The 20,608-nt window shown below is 39.6% G+C and overlaps 1 protein-coding gene across 2 annotated transcripts in view; it reads right to left on the bottom strand.

Annotated features, from left to right (window-relative positions):
* The window catches only part of DYNC2H1 (dynein cytoplasmic 2 heavy chain 1), a 378,097-nt gene that overhangs the window by 245,408 nt on the left and 112,081 nt on the right, over window positions 1-20,608 (bottom strand). For both annotated transcript variants that reach the window (XM_080641013.1, XM_080641014.1), the window contains exons 48-50: window positions 18,554-18,684; window positions 17,180-17,428; window positions 11,693-11,801 (exon numbers count right to left, since the gene is read on the bottom strand). In XM_080641013.1, coding sequence (XP_080497139.1) covers window positions 11,693-11,801; window positions 17,180-17,428; window positions 18,554-18,684 — 489 coding nt within the window. The remainder of the gene's footprint in view (window positions 1-11,692; window positions 11,802-17,179; window positions 17,429-18,553; window positions 18,685-20,608) is intronic.

Raw genomic sequence — 20,608 nt, 5'->3', positions numbered from 1 at the left:
TAATGGAAGCCAAACAGAAAATAAACAAATGGGACTACATCAAAATAAAAAGCTTTTGCACAGCAAAAGAAACCATCAACAAAACAACAAGAAACCCCACTGTATGGGAGAACATATTTGCAAATGGTATCACTGATAAAGGTTTAATTTCCAACATCTACAGGCAGCTTATACAACTTAATAAAAGGAAGATAAATGATCCAATAAAAAAATGGGCAACGGACCTAAATAGAAGCTTTTCGAAAGAAGACAGAAGGAAGGCCAAGAGACACATGAAAACATGCTCAAAGTCACTAATTATCCGAGAGATGCAAATCAAAACAACAATGCGATACCATCTCACACCTGTCAGAATGGCTATCATCAACAAATCAACAAACGACAAGTGTTGGCGAGGATGCGGAGAAAAAGGAACCCTCGTGCACTGCTGGTGGGAATGCAGACTGGTGCAGCCACTGTGGAGAACAGTATGGAGTTTCCTCAAAAAACTGAAAATGGAACTCCCATTTGACCCAGTAATCCCACTCCTAGGAATATATCCTAAGAAACCAGAAACACCAATCAGAAAGGATATATGCACCCCTATGTTCATAGCAGCACAATTTACAATAGCTAAGATTTGGAAACAGCCTAAATGCCCATCAGCAGATGACTGGATCAGAAAACTATGGTACATCTACACAATGGAATACTATGCTGCCGTAAAAAAGAAGGAATTACTACCATTTGTAGGCACTTGGATGGAATTAGAGAACATTATGCTAAGTGAAATAAGCCAGTCAATGAAAGAAAAATACCACATGATCCCACTCATTTGGGGATAATGAAAAACATTATAAACTGATGAACAAAAAGATAGTTACAGAGGCAGTAAAGCATCAAACAGAATGTCAAATTACAGTGGTTAGGTTAGGGAGAGGTGGGGGAAATAAGAGATCAACTGAAGGACTTATATGCATGTATATAAGAGTAACCAACGGATGCAGAACATTGGGGGGTGAGGGCATATATGGGAGTGGGGTGGGGGTGGGGGGCAATGATAAGATATGTACACATATAATACCTTAATAAAAATTTGAAAAAAAAAAAAAAAAAAAATAAAGTCTGTGAATTATGAAAATTAAAAAAAAAAAAAAAAAAAAAAAAGTGTCATTTTATTTTCTCTTTATTTGACTTTGAGATTAGTGTTCTACATTCTATTTTCATCTTTCCTTTAGCATCATTCAACTCTATCTCAACTCTACCTTTATGCCATCACTCTCTTCCTAACTTTTGCCCTTTTGTTGTCCTGTTTCTCTTACCCTTTTCCTGCCTTAGATTTTTCCCTATTCTTTCTTTTTACCCCCTGTTAAAATTTCACCCTACATATATATCTAATTTCCAATCCCCTACTCTGAGTTCATACACACCTCTCCCTTCTCTGTCTTCACTATCCAAAAATTGTTTTAGTCTCTGTCCTTTTGTTGTTTGCTTGAATGTTGATTATATCATTTTTTATGCTTGTTTGTGAGATTGTTTTGCTTATTCTTTTTGTTTTGTTTTGTTTTGTTTGCTTTGTTTTTGTTTCTTTTTTTGCATCTGTTTTTCCTTGCCTCACTTGATATTAATTGTTGTTTGTAGTTTGTATTCATCTCCAGGTACTTGTTGCTGGCATTTGCTGGGATTACTGGCTGTTCCATTGGAGTTTTCCCCCCATATATACAGTTTGTTCCCCTTTTCTTCTTATTCTCTTTCTTTTCTCTCTTACTGTTTTTTTTTTCTTTTCCCAATTTCATTTTGGCACTCCTTTCTTTTTTTTCTCTCTCTTCTTCTTTCTCTCTTATCCCCTAATTTGCCTTTCTCTGGTGGTCACCTTTATTTGGGGTTATTAATATCATGAATACATTTCTGTTCAGTGCCTTGTGTGTTGTACCTGGTAGTGCTGTATTTTGTGCCTTTAAATTAACGCAGGAGAGAGAGAACTACATAACCAGACATCCAGAGAAGAGAGACCATGGGGAGACAAAGAAACAGCCTGCATAGGAAAGAAAAGCAGGCATCACCAGGAAAGGAAGTAAATGAAATGGAGGCAAGCAACCTTCCAGAGAAAGAATTCAGAGAAATGGTCATAAGGTGGCTGAAAAGAATGGAAGACAAATTTGACAATATGAGCAAGAACCAAGAGGAAATGAAGAAGAACCAAGAAGAAATGAAAAATGACATCACCGCTGTAAAGAACTCAATAGGAAGCATCAAAAGTAGACTAGAAGAAGCAGATGACCGCATCAGTGAGCTAGAAGACAAGATGGGAAAAAATACCCATGTAGAGCAACTTCTAGAAAAAAAAATTAAAAGGCAAGAGGAGAGCCTAATGGAACTTTGGGACAACACGAAACAAAACAACATCCACATAATAGGGGTTCCAGAAGGAGAGGAAACGGAGCAGGGAATAGAAATCTTGTTTGAAGAAATAATGACAGAAAATTTCCCTGATATAGGGAAGAAAAAACACACACAAATCCAAGAAGCTCACAGAGTCCTAAGCAAAATGAACCCCAAAAGACCGACGCCAAGGCACATTATAATGAAATTGGCAAACACCAACGACAAAGTAAGAATCTTAAAAGCAGCCAGAGAGAGGCAGAAAGTTACCTACACAGGAACCCCAATCACACTAGCGACTGATTTCTCAAGAGAAACTCATCAGGCCAGAAGGGAATAGAATGAAATATAAAAGTCATGCAAAGGAAGGGTTTGAATCCAAGAATACTGTACCCAGCAAGGCTATCAATCAAAATTGAAGGTGAAATCAGGAGCTTCACAGACAAAAAAGGACTAAGGGAATTTATTACCACCAAACCAGCAATGCAAGAAATGCTAAAAGGTCTGCTGTAAAAAAAAAAAAAAATAGGAAGCAAAGAAGGAACACAGGCGTAAAGAATAAAAATGGCGACAAGTAAGTACCAATCAATAATAACTTTAAATGTAAATGGATTAAATGCCCCAATCAAAAGACATAGGGTAACAGATTGGATGAAAAAACACAACCCATATATCTGCTGTCTACAAGAAACCCACCTCAGAAAAAAAAGATGCACACAGACTGAGGGTGAAGGGATGGAAAAAGGTTTTTCAGGCAAATGGAAATGAAAAAAAAGCTGGGGTAGCAATACTTATATCTGACAAATTAGATTTCAAAGTGAAGGACATAAAAAGAGATAAGAAAGGGCACTTCATAATACTAAAGGGAGCAATCCAACAAGAAGAAATAACTCTGGTAAACATACATGCACCCAATACAGGAGCACCCAAACACATAAAAAAACTCCTCGAGGATATCAAAAGAGAGATTGACAGCAATACAATCATAGTAGGAGACTTTAATACCCCACTATCACCATTGGACAAATCCTCTAAACAAAAAATCAGCAAAGAAACATCAATCCTAAATGACTCACTAGACCAGATGGAATTGACATCTTCAGAACATTTCACCCCAAAACCACAGAATATACATTCTTCTCAAGTGCACATGGGTCATTTTCAAAGATAGACCATATGTTGGGTCATAAGCAAAGTCTCTTCAAATTCAAGAAGATAGAAATCATATCAAGCATCTTCTCATACCACAGTGGCATAAAACTGGAAATCAACTACAATAAAAAGAATCCAAAAAAAAATCAAACACATGGAGACTAAACAGCATGCTATTAAACAATGACTGGGTTACCAGAGAGATCAAGGAAGAAATAAAAAACATCATGGCAACAAATGACAATGAAAACACAACAATCCAAAATCTATGGGACACAGCGAAAGCAGTCTTGAGAGCGAAGTTCCTAGCTCTCCAAGCCTACTGCAAAAAACAAGAAACAATGGAAATAAATTACCTAACCCTAAAACTCAAAGAGTTAGAAAGAGAGCAACAAGAAAAGCCCAGTGTAAGCAGAAGGAAGGAAATAATAAAGATCAGAGTGGAAATAAATGACATTGAAACCAAAAAAACAATACAAAAGATCAACAAAACCAAGAGCTGGTTCTTTGAAAGGATAAACAAGATTGATGAACCTCTAGCCAGGCTCACCAAGAAGCAAAGAGAGAGGACCCAAATAAACAAAATCAGAAATGAAAGAGGTGAAATAACAACAGACCGCACAGAAATACAAAGGATTGTTAAAAAATACTATGAACAACTCTACTCCAACAAACTGGACAACCTGGAGGAAATGGACATATTCGTAGAAAAATATAACCTTCCAAAACTCAATCAGGAAGAATCTAAACATCTCAATAGGCCAGTAACTATGGAAGAAATTGGAGCAGTCATCAAAAAGCTTCCAGCAAACAAAAGCCCAGGACCAGATGGCTTCACAGGGGAGTTTTACCAAAAATTCAAGGAAGAACTAAAATCTATCCTCCTCAGACTATTTCAAAAAATTCAAAAGGAAGGAACACTTCCAAGCTCCTTCTATGAAGCCAGAATCACCCTAATACCAAAACCAGATAAAGACAACACAATGAAAGAGAATTATAAGTCAATATCCCTCATGAATATAGATGCCAAAATCCTCAACAAAATTATAGCAAATCGGATACACCACTACATCAGAAAGATCATACACCATGACCAAGTAGGAATTATTCCAGGGATGCAAGGATGGTACAATATCCGCAAATCAATAAACGTGATACACCACATAAACAAATTGAGAGATAAAAATCACAGTCATATCAATTGATGGAGAAAAAGCATTTGACAAAATCCAACACCCTTTCTTGATAAAAACTCTCAACAAGGTGGGAATAGAAGGATCATATCTCAACATAATAAAAGCTATATATGATAAACCCACAGCTAACATCATACTCAATGGGCAAAAACTAAAACCATTTCCCCTAAGAACAAGAACAAGACAGGGATGCCCACTCTCACCACTCCTGTTCAACATAGTGCTGGAAGTACTAGCCATTGCGGTCAGACAAGAAGAAGAAATAAAAGGCATCCAAATTGGAAAAGAAGAAGTAAAACTATCCTTATTCGCAGATGACATAATACTGTACACAGAAAACCCTAAAGACTCCATCAAAAAATTATTAGACTTAATAAGTGAATTCGGCAATGTAGCAGGATAAAAATTAATGCCAAGAAATCTATGGCATTTCTATACACCAATAATGAACTTACAGAAAGAGAGACTAAAAAGCAATCCCATTTACCATCGCACCAAAAAAATTAAGATACCTAGGAATAAACTTAACTAAGGAGGTAAAAGACCCATACATGGAAAACTACACGACACTGAAAAAAGTGATAGAGGAAGACATAAACAGATGGAAGAACATACCATGTTCATGGATTGGTAGAATCAACATCATTAAAATGTCCATACTACCCAAAGCAATCTATAAATTCAATGCACTTCGCATTAAAATACCAACAGCATATTTCACAGACCTAGAATGAACCTTCAAAAAATTCACCTGGAATAAAAAAAAGACCCCGAATACTTGCAGCAATACTGAGAAAGAAGAACAAAGTAGGTGGGATCTCAATACCAGATTTCAAGCTGTATTACAAAGCCACTGTTCTTAAAACAGCCTGGTACTGGCACAAGAACAGACATATAGATCAATGGAATAGAATAGAGAACCCAGAAATCAACCCAACCACTATACCCAATTAATATTTGACAAAGGAGGCATGAACATACAATGGAGTCAAGACAGTCTCTTCAACAAATGGTGTTGGGAAAATTGGACAGATACATGCAAAAAAAATGAAACTAGATCACCAACTTTCACCATACACAAAAATAAACTCAAAATGGATAAAGGACTTAAACATAAGACGGGAATCCATAAAAATACTAGAGGAATCCACAGGCAGAAAAATCTCAGACACAATGCCGAAGGAACTTCTTCACTGATACTGCTCCTAGGGCAATGGAAACTAAAGAGAAAATAAACAAATGGGACTACATGAAAATAAAAAGCTTTTGCACAGCAAAGGAAACCATCAATAAAACAACAAGAAAGCCCACTGCATGGGAGAACATAATTTGCCCATGATATCAATGATAAGGGTTTAATCTCCAACGTTTACAGAGAACTCATACAACTTAACAAAAAGAAGATAAACAACCCAATCGAAAAATGGGCAACTGACCTGAATAGACATTTTTTGAAAGAAGACAGAAGGAAGGCCAAGAGACATATGAAAACCTGCTCAAAGTCACTAATCATCAGAGAGATGCAAATCAAAACAACAATGCGGTACCATCTTACACCTGTCAGAATAGCTATCATCAACAAATAAACAAACGACAAGTGTTGGCGAGGATGTGGAGAAAATGGAACTCTTTTGCACTGCTGGTGGGAATGCAGACTGGTGCAGCCACTGTGGAGAATAGTATGGAGTTTCCTCAAAAAACTAAAAATGGAACTCCCATTTGATCCAGTGATCCCACTTCTAGGAATATATCCCAAGAAACTAGAAACATGAATCAGAAAGGATATATGCACCCCTATGTTCATAGAAGCACAATTCACCATAGCTAAGATTTGGAAACAGCCTAAATGCCCATCAGCAGATGAGTGGATCAAAAAACTGTGGTATATATACACAATGGAATACTACGCTGCGGTACAAAAGAAGGAATTCTTACCATTTGCAACAACATGGATGGAGATGGAGAGCATTATGCTAAGTGAAATAAGTCAGGCAGAGAAAGATAAATATCACATGATCTCACTCATTTGTGGAATATAATGAACAACATAGACTGATGAACAAGAACAGAACCAGAGACTCAGAAACAGGTATCAGAACCTCAAACCTCAGGGAAGGAGGGGGTCGGTGGGAATAAGGGGGAGAGATCAACCAAGGGACTTGTGTGCATGCATATGAGCCTAATCAATGGACACAGACAACAGGGGGGTGGGGCATGAGTGGGGGTGGGGGATAATGGGAGAATAAGGACACATATGTATAAAAAATAATATTATAAAAAAATAATTTAAAAAATAGAAAAGAAATTGTGAGGTAACCAGAACCCCAAGAATGCCTGAGAATGTCTTTCTTGCCATGCTAGCAGTCATCAGCTGTAGGGTAATATTACCTGGGGCAAATGGGGAAGTATTTTGGACTTATGTTCCTGACCCTTCATGGGTAAGAACCCTTAAGTGGGCTGATCCCCCGCCTAATGTAGTCACCAATAATACCAAACACCTTGGTCATCCAGGAGGACCATGGGTGGGACTAGGAAGTATAATTACACAGGGGTCGCCACCCAGCTTCCCTTTTGTATGACACAAAATCAAACCACTGCTCCTTTGTGTGTAAAATTAAAGAGAGGTTTCTGGCTTGCGTGGACACCAAAGGAAGGGGCTATCACTACTTGCTCCTGGGAGAGGTGCAGAAAATATAACTAAGACCTTGTCTATACAAAAAGAAATTGACAGCCAGTTTGAAATGGAATTGCCATGGCCTAGAGCAAAGAATATCCTTACATGATATTATTCTACAATGTCATTATAATTTTTCCCAGATTTGTATTACCCCCATTACCTATAATAGTACCTCGCACCCTTGGGAATCAATAAAAAATCATCTTTTTGGTGCTTGGACACAAAGGTAACACATCTCTTGATACTTTAGAATTACAACAGCATAATGTACAATTATCCCAAACAAACTTACAAACTAGTTCTTTGAATGTCTGGCAGCAATTTAAAAAGGACACAAAAGGATTTAATCCCTTCCACTGTGTAGAGGGCCCCCTGGGAATGCACCTGAGCATTCTATATTGGCCCATCTTGCCCTTTTGGCCAAGAGGGACCCTCTTCTCACAATCCAATTGCCCACAGCTGTTGCCTGAGCTTTCTGTTCATGCTAAGGTTGAAGCCTCGTGGTGGCTGGTACCATGGACCTGTCTCTCGGCCAGAGGGGTGAGCTGGGCCCTCCCCAGAGAAGAAACCTGGGTTCCCCAAGATATGTGATCAGTGCCGGGGCCCCACCAGCAGGCGACAGGATCCCAAGGCAGGTGCTGGGTGTGGAGGCCATGGGGGCATAGGCTACCAAGGAGACAGAACTGAACCTCACATCACCCTGCTTGGCCCCGGAGGATGGCTGGTTATTCAGAGACGGGTAAGATTCCTCAGAGAAGGAACAACCTAACACAGGCACAGTCGCAGAGGGGCCATCAGGAGAGAACTTGGGAGTCAACAGAGGTGGGGCACAGACCCTCACCCCAACTTTGCAGGGGCCTGAACCCTCACCCCTTCTAGGAGGTCTCCTGTCCCCATGGCTGCTTCACTTCCCATGCCCAGCTCAAATCGGGACCCAGGTAACAGACAGAGACTTGGCCGACAGCAGCTGCCCTCTCACTGCAACAAGACTTGTTTGAGTCATCTTGTACCCATGGTGTGGGGAAGTGGGTTTTTGATATCTAAATCCAGCCTAGCACCAGGAATGCTCAGGGCCTACTCAAGAAAGCAAATAATCCTTTCCACTAATATTTACAGGGTAAAATAAGATTGTTGTTAGAGTATTAAATTTGACAGTAAAATAGTAGTCAAGTTCTCAGATTAATTTAAATTGGCTAATTGAAATAAGCAAATATTCTAGAAAAATTAATGGTACTGGACAAAAAGCTGTTCCTAAAGTGTTAACTAAAATTTTTATTGGTAGTTCATCTCATGGTAAAATTGCATAACACGTAATGAACCTAAAGCAGTCATATTTTAGTGCAAAAAAATTAAAATTTAAAAGCTATCAAGACTACATTATAAAATTTCCAAAAGCCTCCTAATATTTAAATCAAAAAAGGGGGGATAGTAGAAGAATATCATGTAAGAAAAAATATACTGTAAGTAAATTACATCTAGAAAATTTTTACTTTAGAAAATTAACTTTCATTTGTAATGCTAATAGCAAGACACCCATGAAAAACACACATGGTGTCAAAACAAGCCAAAGGAAAATCGTTTGGGCAAAAAACGAAAAAGGATCCCAAGTCAAATTTATAGAAAAGATTCCTTTATTAACTTTTGGTCGAGATATGTTTGTATATTTTCAGAAAACGACTCCAAGACCATGTGGATTCTTGCAACAGAGAGGAATTGACAGGACTGCTCCAGCCATGAAGACAGAAGAGAAACAGTCCAGAGATGGAAGACGCTGACGACACCTTGCCATACTAGCAGTCAGCAGCTGTGTGTCACTGCAGGTTGCCCAGGACCAAACCAGAGAGGGTCGGACCTGCATTACCACCATTTGTCCACCATCCAGAACTGAAATATCGTTGCTGACATGTACACATAAGGATCTGTTTGATATTGAAATTGGGACTCAAAAGAACTGTTGGCCCAGAAAGAAACTTTCTACAGACTGACTCATTTGCCTCTCAGCATAACCATTATTGCTTGTCTCATTTTCGGTTCTTATAAGTGTATTTCTAGTATCACCTTATCTCACTCATCTAGGGGAAACAATGAACAACATAAACTGATGAACAAAAACAGACCCGGAGACAGGGAAGCATCGATCAGACTGTCAAACCTCAGAGGGAAGGTAGGGGAGGGTGGGGGTTAGGGAGAGAAATCAACCAAAGGACTTGTATGCATGCATATAAGCCTAACCAGTGGTCACGGACAACAGGGGGGTGGGGGCATGGGTGGGGAGGGGTTTGGGATGGGAATGGGGGGATGAGGACAAATATGTGATACCTTAATCAATAAAGAAATTAAAAAATAAATAAATAATAATAATAAATGAATTACTTCCCTTCCCTGCAAATTAGATTCTGAATTCCCAGAGGACAAATATTTGATCACATTGAATATTAACGGTAGGGCACTCTTAGCAAAGTATCAGGAACACAAATATTTTTTAGGTAAATAAATAGGTAAGTGAATGGATGGATAAATAAACTTGTATTAGGTATCAGAAGAACTAATCCACAAACTGCTACTAGCCAAAAGAATGATGAATGGCAAATGAAAGTTGATTAAGACTACAAGTATTTGATAGTGGGCCTGAACCATGTCTCCTATTATTCCAATATTTAGCACTGGGTTTGGCACATAATGGGTGTTTAATAAATATTTGTTAAACTAATATACTTATAGTTCACAAGAAACTATAAGATTAAGTGAAAATTCTTTTGCTATACATCCAAAGCACTGCATTCATGTAGGGCCCATCACAGTTTGATTTCTACCTTTCTTTAGGCTCAACTCAGAGGTATCAGACCACTCACCATTCTGCAAGCTTGTACATATTCAAACACATGCCTACATGTACCTACTTCATGTCTTTCTCTAAATTGCAGCCATACAAAAATACTTTTGATTCCTTATGTTTAGCAAAGAAAGCTGGCTCTACTTATATATTATACACAATGGGGAATAAGAATTTGAAATATAAAGAGAGACAAAGGCCTAATGAGTACTTTCTCTGGAAGTAGTTTCCAAATACATTTTTTGCCAAAAATGTTGGCGAAATAATTACTGAATTAATGTTTATCTGGATGTTTGCTTTCACAAAGAAAAAGCAAAAAGTTGTAAGGCTAGTCTACTATTTCATCTCAGACAAAATGAACAAGGTCTCCACCTAGTGACAAGTCAAGCAATATGTAAGAATAAGAATAAGCACCTTAAAAATAAAGAGGTTATTCTACAAAAAGACCACATACATTCAATCCTACTACTTCCACTGTGCCATTACCCCTCAATTCTTTTAACAGAAATTGAACTACCACTTGTCTAACTAGCTTCCTGGTCTATCCTTCTCATTTGGACACTATAGATACTTCATATTATAAATTAAAGGTGTTTTCTTTCCATCAAAGCTGTTAAATTCTAAAGAAAAGACTACAATACTTAAAGCCTACCTCGCATGACATAAAACAAGTATTTATTAATAACTAAGTAAAACACGAGCATCATTTAACTTTGTCCTTGGGTCCCCGTAATGGAAGAACCTACGCAGTTGAAACTAGCATTTAGCAAGGATTATTTTGTACTCTTGGTCCAAGTTTAAAACTAAGCTACCACATACCAATGCTGTGAACATAATTATTCATTATAAAGAGATTCTGAAAAATAAAAAATGTGAGAAATTGCATGTATCCTTCCTAAGAAACTATCAAAAAGGTCAGGTGGTTCCAGAGACCACAGGAGTATACCATGATTTGAGAAAAATTAGATCTCATGTTATCTGTATTCACATGTCCATATTAAGGCCATACCATATCCACTAAAGATGGACAGTGAGGTTCTACAAATGTTTTATTGTAAATTATATTACATATTTCCTTACATACTAGTTATTTTATTTTTGTAGGTTAAATTTCTACAGATAAAAAAATTGCTATATCAAAGGTATGGTATATTTTTTAAATAAGTCAGTACTGGTTGATAACTTTCCCAAGGGATTATAATAGATCACAGTCCAACCAAAAGTGAGTAAGAGGGCCAATTTTTCAGCATATTCACCAATATTCAGTGTTAATAATCATGTTTATATAATTCTTCAATCTTTTGGTTTTACATAAATTTCTCAATTCTCCTGCTCTGAGCATGTTTAACCCCATGTCATCTTAATAAAAGCTATGCCAAAAATTCTCTGAAACATAATTTTGCACAAGATCATTTTACTGGCATAATTTTACAGTGTAACTTTATTTTCTATGAATAGAAACCATCTACTTACCTGAAGACAAAAGGCTATTAATCATCTCCAAAAATGCAGGATGCACAAACTGATGATCCTCGAGAAGTAAAACCACCTGTTGTGCTTCGATGCCTGCGAGATTCAGCACCTGCTCAAAAGAAAATGTTTTGGGATGATTAAATATTTTGGAATACTTAAAAAGTTTAATTCTGTATTTAAACTTAGTCACATATTTCTTTCTTTATTTGTATTTCAGTAATCAAAATTAAAAATCAAATATGAGCTATACAGTTGGGAAAGTAAATCAAGCCCATGAACAAATACTATTTGGGGAAATTTTTAATGTTTTTACTTTTATGTAATACTAGTGCCCCGGTGCACGGATTCATGCACATTGAAAGGAAGTTAATTAGAAGGTGGCTGGCAGGGTGGGACTGGGCAAGAGGGGCAGGACACGCCCTGGAGCCAACCTCCTGCAGTCCCTCCCCAGCCAGCCACACCTGGGATAGCACCGCAGCTCAAAGGTCATCTGCAGAGTGAGTGGGGTCCCTCCAGCAGGTGGGGGTGGGGAGGTCCCTCAGCCTGGCCTGCAAGGATCAGGCTGAAACCAGCAGTCCGACATCCCCCAAGGGTTCCCAGAGTGCAAGAGGGCACTCTTCAAAGTTGCTGTTGCTCGGCAGCTCTTGCGTTGAGCATCTGCGCCCTTGTGGTCAATGCACATCATACCTACAGGCCAGTCAGCCAGTTGCTTAGCCTTTTACATATATACTAGAAGCCCAGTGCACGTTTGGGGTCCCTAGGCCTAGGCGGTGATCAGGGCCTATCAGGGCCATCTCGCCCAGTCCCAATCGGGGCTAGGCTGGCCAGGGCCTGCCAGCTGCTGGACAGGCCCTTCCCACTGTCACAGTGCCTGCTGGAAGGGGGGAAAGATGGGGAGGGACTGCGGGAGGTTTGCCAGCCAGGGGGAGGTTGGCTGGCCATGGGAGGTTGGTGTGGGAACACACTGACCACCAAGGGGCAGTTCTTGCATTGAGCATCTGGCCCCTCATGCAGTGCATGTCATAGCGACTGGTCAACTGGTCATTCCAGTCATTATGGTCATAACAGTCACTTAGGCTTTTGTATCTATAGATATATAAATATAACTATAGATATAAATTATTGTTGATAGTATTGCAGATGTCTCCCATTTTCCTCCCTTTTACCCCCCTCCTCACAGTCGCAACCCACCCCCAGGTCTTCACCAACCTATTGCCTGTGTCTGTGAGCTATGCATAGCCTATATAATAATCCTATATAATAAAAGGGTAAATGCAAATCGACCGAACAGTGGAACAACTGGTCACTATGACGTGCACTGACCACCAGGGGGCAGACGCTCAATGCAGGAGCTGCCCCTAGTGGTCAGTGCACTCCCACAGGAGGAGAGCTGCTCAGCCACAAGCTATACTGACGGCTGGCAAGTGCAGTGGTGGTGGCAGGAGCCTCTCCCGCCTCCGCGGCAGCGCAAAGGATGCCCAACAGCGACATTAGTCAGTTGGATATCCCCCCGACAGTCAGACATCCCCTGAGGGCTCCCAGACTGCTAAAGGGTGCAGACCAGGCTGAGGGACTCCCTCCCTCCCCCCAAGTGCACAAACGTTGTGCACCGGGCCTCTAGTAAGTATATAAGTTACTTGGTTTATATCTTCTCATCTCCCCAACCCCACATCAAGGTATGTCAGTCTGTTCCATGCCTCCCTGCTTCGGGTCTTATTTTGTTAGTCGACTCATTTTGTTTATTATTTTCCACAAATAAGTGAGATCATGTGATATTTGTCTTTCTCAAATTGGCTTATTCCACTTAGTATAATATTCTCCAGATCCATCCATGCTGTACCAAAGGGGAAGGATCCCTTTTTTACAGCTGCATAGTATTCCACTGTGTAAATGCCCCACAGTTTTTTTACCCACACATCAACTAATGGGTACTTGGGCTGTTTCCAAATCTTAGCTATTATAAATGATGCTACTGTGAACATAGGGGTGCATATATTCTTTCTGATTGGTGGTTTGGGATTTTTAGGATATATTCCTAAAAGTGGGATAGCTGGGTCAAACAGAAGTTCCATTTTTACTTTTTTTGAGGAAACTCCATACTGTTTTCCACAGTAGCTGCACCAAATTGCATTCCCACTGGCAGTGAATTAGTGTCCCCTTTTCCCCACATCCTAGCCAGCACTTGTTGTTTGTTGATTTTTTTTTTTTTTTTTTTTTTTTTTTTTTTACTCTCACCATTCGGCTGCTTATGCACAGAAAGTAAGTGGGCAGCATCATTGGGAAGAAAGGGAAGTCAGTTAAGACGATCCACAAGGAGAGTGGGGTGCAGATCAACATCTTGGAGGGGAACTGTCCGGAGAGAATCATCACCTTGTTTGTTGATTTTTTATGATAACCATTCTGAAGTGTGAGGTGATATCTCATTATGATTTTAATTTGCATTTCTCTGATGATTAGTGACTTTTAGCATTTTTTCATGTGTCTCTTGGCCATTTATATGTCCTCTTTGGACAAATATCTACTCAGGTCTCCTGGCAATTTTTTAATTGGATTGTCTTCTTTTTGTTGAGTTGTATGACAACTTTATATATTTTGAATATTAACTCCTTATCATATATATCATTGCCAAATACATTCTCTCATATAAAGTGGGTTCCCTTTTCATTTTGAAGGTGGTTTCTTTTGCTGTGCAAATGCTTTTTATTTTGATGTAGTCCCACTTACTTGCTCCTTAGCGTCCTTTGTCCTAGGACCGTGGTCGGCAAACTGCGGCTTGTGAGCCACATGCGGCTCTTTGGCCCTTTGAGTATGGCTCTTCCACAAAATACCAGGGCGAGTCTATTTTGAAGAAGTGGCATTTGAAGAAGTTTAAGTTTTAAAAATTTGGCTCTCAAAAGAAATTTCAATCGTTGTACTGTTGATATTTGGCTCTGTTGACTAATGAGTTTGCCGACCACTGTCCTAGATGTATTGACAAAAATTCTGCTATGTGAGATGTCTGAAATTTCACTGCCTGTGTTTATTTCTAAGATTTTTATGGTTTCATGGTGTAAATTAAGGATTTTATCCATTTTGAGTTTATTCTTGTATATGGTGTAAGATGGTGGTTTAGTTCATTTTTTTTGTATGTGTCTGTCCAGTTTTCCCAACATCATTTTGAAGAGACTGTCTTTATTCCATTGTATGTTCTTGCCTCCTTTGTCAAATATTGAGTGTAATGGTGGGGGTCAATTTCTGGGGTCTCAATTTCCTATCTGACCCATTGGTCTATATGCCTGTTCTTATACCAGTACCAGGCTATTTTGGTTATAATGGCTTTGTAGTATAGTTTGATATCTGATATTGTGATCCCTCCAATTTTGTTCTTCTTTCTCAAGATTGCTACAGTTATTCAGGGTCTTTTATGATTCCATATAAATTTTTGGAGTATTTGTTCTAGTTCTGTGAAGTATGCCATTGGTATTTTAATAGGGATTGCATTGAATCTATACATTGCTTTGGGTAGTATAGACATTTTAATGATATTAATCCTTCCAATCCATAAACATGGTATACACTTCCATTTGTTTATATCTTCCTCTATTCCTTTTTTTAATGTCCTATAGTTTTCCAAGTCCAGGTCTTTTACCTCCTTGGTTAAGTTTATTCCTAGGTATCTTATTATTTTTGTTGCAATGGTAAATGGGATTGTTTTTTTAGTTTTCCTTTCAGAAAGTTAATTATTGGTATAAAAATGTCATCAATTTGTCGATGTTGATTTTATATCCTGCTACCTTGCCAACAACATTACCTAAGTCTAGCAGTTTCCTGGTGGAGGCTTTAGGTTTAAGTACAATATCATGTCAACTGCAAAAAATGACAGTTTTACTTTCTCCTTTCTGACTTGGATGCCTTTTATTTTTCCTTCTTGTCTGATTGTATGGGTACGACTTCCAGTACTATGTTGAACAAGAGTGGTGAAAGCTGACAAAAGATAGAAGGTCATTTTTACATGTACCCACATATGTCCCATATAAATTCCTCCTTTTTTTTTCTTTCATGTCCATCTAACGTTCCACTCTGGGGTACCTGAGGGTTTGAGATCCTAAGAGGAAATATTTTTCCTATCTGTCCATAATATAATGTTCTAATAATCATGGGAAAATAATCATCAAAATTAAAAACTATGTTGTTTATCAAAGACTTAAAGATCTTTAAAGGCTTTTAGAGTAATCTACACTAATAAAAGAAACATGCAAATTAACCATCACTCCCCTACACCCACAAGCCACGCCCACCAGCCAATCAGGAGCGAGTATGCAAATTAACCCAACCAAGATGGCTGTAGCCATGGAGCTGCAGCAAGCAGGAGGCTTGGGTTTCCCCAGCAATGGAGGAAGCCAAGCTTCCCTGCCGCCCTGGCTGGCCCTGGCCTAAGCTCAAGGCTACAAAGTTTCAATTATAGAAGATAAATAAATCCCAACAAAAATGGTGGCAGCCACAAGCTGGAGAGAGCAGGAGGCTTGAGTTGCCCCCAGGGATGGAGGAAGCCATGCTTTCCACTCGCCCTGGCTGGCCCTGGCCTTTCGCTCAAGGCTACAAAGTTTCAATTATAGAAGATAAATAAATCCCAGAAACCAGGGCCTACACTTGGGTCGCCGGGGGGCGTGGCTGGCCTGCAAACCACCACAGGCCCCTCACCCAGGCCACCCCATGCCCCAAGGGAACCCCCACCCTGATCTGAGAAACCCTTCAGGGCAAACCAGCTGGCCCCGGCCCGTGCACCAGACTCTATCCTATATAATCAAATAATATGCAAATTGACCATCACTCCAACATACAAAATGACTGCGCCCATGTGGGCACAAGATGGCCGCCACAAGATGGCCAGGAGGGGAGGGCAGTTGGGAGGGACCAGGCCTATTTGTGGGCGATCAGGCCAGCATGGGAGGGCAGTTGGGAAGGACCAGGCCTGCAAGGGAGGGCAGTTGGGGGTGATCAAGCCTGCAGAGGAGGGAAGTTAGGGGTGACCAAGCCGGCAGAGGAGGGAAGTTGGGGGCAACTGGGCCTGCAGGGAAGGGCAGTTGGGGGGAACCCAGGCCTGCAGGGGAGGGCAGTTAGGGGTGACCAGGCCTGTAGGGGAGGGCAGTTAGGGGCAATCAGGCTGGCAGGGGAGCAGTTAGGCATCAATCAGGCTGGCAGGGGAATGGTTAGGGGGTGATCAGGCTGGCAGGCAGAAGCGGTTAGGGGCAATCAGGAAGGCAGGTAGGTGAGCAGTTGGGAGCCAGCAGTCCTGAATTGTGAGAGGGATGTCTGACTGCCCGTTTAGGCCTAATCCTACCGGGATCGGGCTTAAAAAGGCAGTCGGACATCCCTCGAGGGGTCCCAGATTGCAGAGGGTGCAGGCTGTGCTGAGGGACACACACCCCCGTGTATGAATTTCGTACGCCACGCTTCTAGTAACTAACTATAATTTAAAATCAAATAAAGCAAAAGATTGTAACTCACATATTTGAGATCATTTTTGAACTGTTTGAGTTCATATCCTCTGGAAATCTTTGGGGAAAACAGCACTGCTCCATGCATGTGACTGACTAAAGATGTGATGGTCCGACGGCCTACACCACTGCGTCCTGCTAATAGAAGTGAACCTCCAGGAAAGCTCAGCACTCTATCTATCCGAGACATATACTCCAGGACTTCTTGAAAAAGTAAAATATCTAAATTCTGATTATCGCGTCCATAATGAATAAGACCCTTTTAAAAAATCACAGAGAACAATTTATAATTACTATAAGTCCCAATTGCATAATAAAAATATTAATATCTAGATTAAGATATTAACTTTTAAGGCACTCCAGAAAAGGAGTTAAGTGACTACATGTATTCTCACACTCTACGTTTTATTTATTCAATAATCTGATAGCTTTATGGCACTTTCTAAGGAAAAACTTATATATCAAACAAGTTCAAGGGTCCACAATAACCAGCTCCTCTTGTACACAATTGCTATAAGTAGTAAAAAGCAGTGTGAGATATCAGGTTAATTATAAAAACTTCAAAAGACCTTAAATTTACCATTTGTTACAAATCAAATCAGTGTGCAAGACCAGATATAACAATCCTAAAACTCTACAAACTTAGTGCCTAAAAAATATTATGTGAACTCTTGTTCTTATTCATTGCTTGAAGATGAGTCAAAATCCCACACACAGGAAGGATGCACTGCCATGAGCTATGTGATACAGTGAATAAAGAGCGAGAGGACAACTAGACCTCACATACTTAACTTTAAACATTCTCAACTTTGCAATATCAATTCCAGGCAAAGCAATCAATTCACCAGACCATGAAAAACTTTTCTTGATATACAATCCGGACTAACTTCCAATATAAATATTAATTTTTAAAGCAATCATATGTAATGCTGTTTCTTCTTCTTTATTGTAATTAAACTTAAAAAAAAAAACTGCCTAGGACAGTGCCATTCAAAGGTTTGTGAACCAGCAGCATCAACATCATCTGAGAGCCTGTTAGAAATTTAGATTCTTTGGGCCCCTCCTACTGAATGAGACCTCCTTGGGATGGGACCTGGGAATCAGTATATTTTCTAGTTCTTATGCTCACTAAAGTCTGACACCACTGCTCTAGGATGATATACCAATTAATATAAATCCTTATTCATATTTCCAACATGTGTCTTAGCAATTTTATATGTTATCTATGTAAGCACATGCGCGTGTAGTAAGATCTGCCACAATGAACCATTTTCCAAAATAACCAGCTTTGTATATTTTATAATCTTGTACTCCAAAATCTTTCAATAAATATTTTTTAAATTCACTACAATAACCAAAGTCAAATTCATGATTGATATTATACCTTTTTAATAACATCCCTGAGATCTGCAGAATTTAGTATTCCAAGTGGTTTTCCATGTGGAGGCAATGGTTGTCCTGGGGGTGCCCTTGTTACTGAATCATGTCGGGCTCCCCATGTAACATAGAAACTATCTGTAGAAATAAAAGGTATTGTTTTAGGCATGTTATTTGCAATGGAAGCATCAGTAAAGTACATTGCTCATTAAATTATTTTTAACTTAATTAGTTCAAATAAGACCATATGCCAAAAAGCAAAGATACATTATTTTAAAGTGTGCCTTGGAAGACCAATATGATCAGTAAGATACAAATACTTAAACTGCTAGATCACTCTTCCTGAAAACTAACTGATGGGATCCCTATATTATCTTTGCATCCCTCGTCTCTTATGCCCCAAAATGACTTCCTCCCAACTTTCCCTATTATTCCCCTTCTACTCTGTCCCATTTTCTTTCTCTTTCTCCAGAATCTCCATGTAAAATTTATAGAATAAAAACAACATAAAATTTGCAATAAAATAAAATAATCTCAAAACTCTCCTTGAAAAAGAACATAGATTAATACTGCCAATAGCTCTAACTTGTAAAATAAATTTTTAAAATTAACCGAATTTTAATTAGAAAACAAAAAATCCCACAGACTTCCTGGAAATTTATCTATAGCACTGTTCCTGTTACCATACAAGAAAAATCTGTTCACCATTCTATCGAACGTTTCCCCTCCCAATTACTCTGGGAACTGTTCATCAAGTATCCTCCTTGTCACATGCCCAACTCAACCACACCTTAATCTTTCCTAGACCCAAGCTACTTCATGTTCCTCTCCTTCACCATCACATTTCTTATTGTGCAGCTTCTTATTGAACCATTTTTATATATTTAGTTATCAAGTCAAAATCACTAGTTTTTTTTTAATCCTCAGCCAAGGATATTTTTCCATTTTTAGAGAGACTGAAAGGGATAGTGGGGAAGGGGAGAAACAGATGGCGATATCCATGTGAAAGAGACACATCCACTGGCTGCCTCCCCCATGCGCCCTGTCTAAGGGCAGGAGTGAACCCACAACTAGGGTAGGTGTCCTTTACAGAATTGAACCCTCGACCCTCCAATCTGCCAGCCAAGTCTATAACCACTGAGCAAAACCAGGCAGGGCCAAAATCTCAACTTCTTTTCAGTTTTCTGTTTATCCCTTATATGTTTATCTTCCCTGGGATCTAATTCAGACTGTTATTCTTTAATTCTAAAAATTCCTCTTAAATAATTTAATCCTATTCTGTTGCTTAAATTATCAATTATTTACATACCCAAAACCCATCCACTATCTCTCCACAGCTTTAGTTTAGTCCCATATTTCTAATGGCTTAACAGACATATAATTCATGCATTCATTACTAAACATTTATCACACACCTGTATATAAACACTGTATTTTGTTAGAGATATATAGTAAGACAAACATGATCTCTACTTTTATCCTATCTAATAAAAGAGTAATATGCAAATTAACCATCACTCTGCTACACCCACATGCCACGCCCACTAACCACGCCCACTAGCCAATCAGGAGTGAGTATGCAAATTAACCCCAACCAAGATGGCTGCAGCCACGGAGAGAGCAGGAGGGCAGCTTGGGTTTCCCCCGCGATGGAGGAAGCCAAGCTTTCCGCAAACCCTGGCCGGCCCAGGCCTCCGCTTAAGGCTACAAAGTTTCAATTATAGAAGTTAAATAAATTCCAACAGAAATGGCTGCCGCCACAGAGGGAGCAGAAGGCTTGGCTCCACTCCAGGCTACAAAGTTTCAATTGTAGAAGATAAATAAATTTCAGATACCAGGGCCTCTGCTTGGGTCGCCAGGGGGCGTGGCCGGCCTGCAAACCACTACAGGCCCCTCACCCAGGCCGCCCCACACCCCAAGGGAACCTCCACCCTGATCTGGGACACCCTTCAGGGCAAACCAGCTGGCCCCCATCCATGCACCAGGCCTCTATCTTATCTAATAAATGAGTAATATGCAGATTGACCATCACTCCAACACACAAGATTGCTGCCCACATGTG

The sequence above is a fragment of the Plecotus auritus genome, assembly GCF_963455305.1.
Source record: "Plecotus auritus genome assembly, chromosome: 9".
Taxonomy (NCBI): domain Eukaryota; kingdom Metazoa; phylum Chordata; class Mammalia; order Chiroptera; family Vespertilionidae; genus Plecotus; species Plecotus auritus.
Note: the sequence above shows the minus strand (reverse complement) of the source record. Positions and strands in the feature narration are given on the sequence as shown.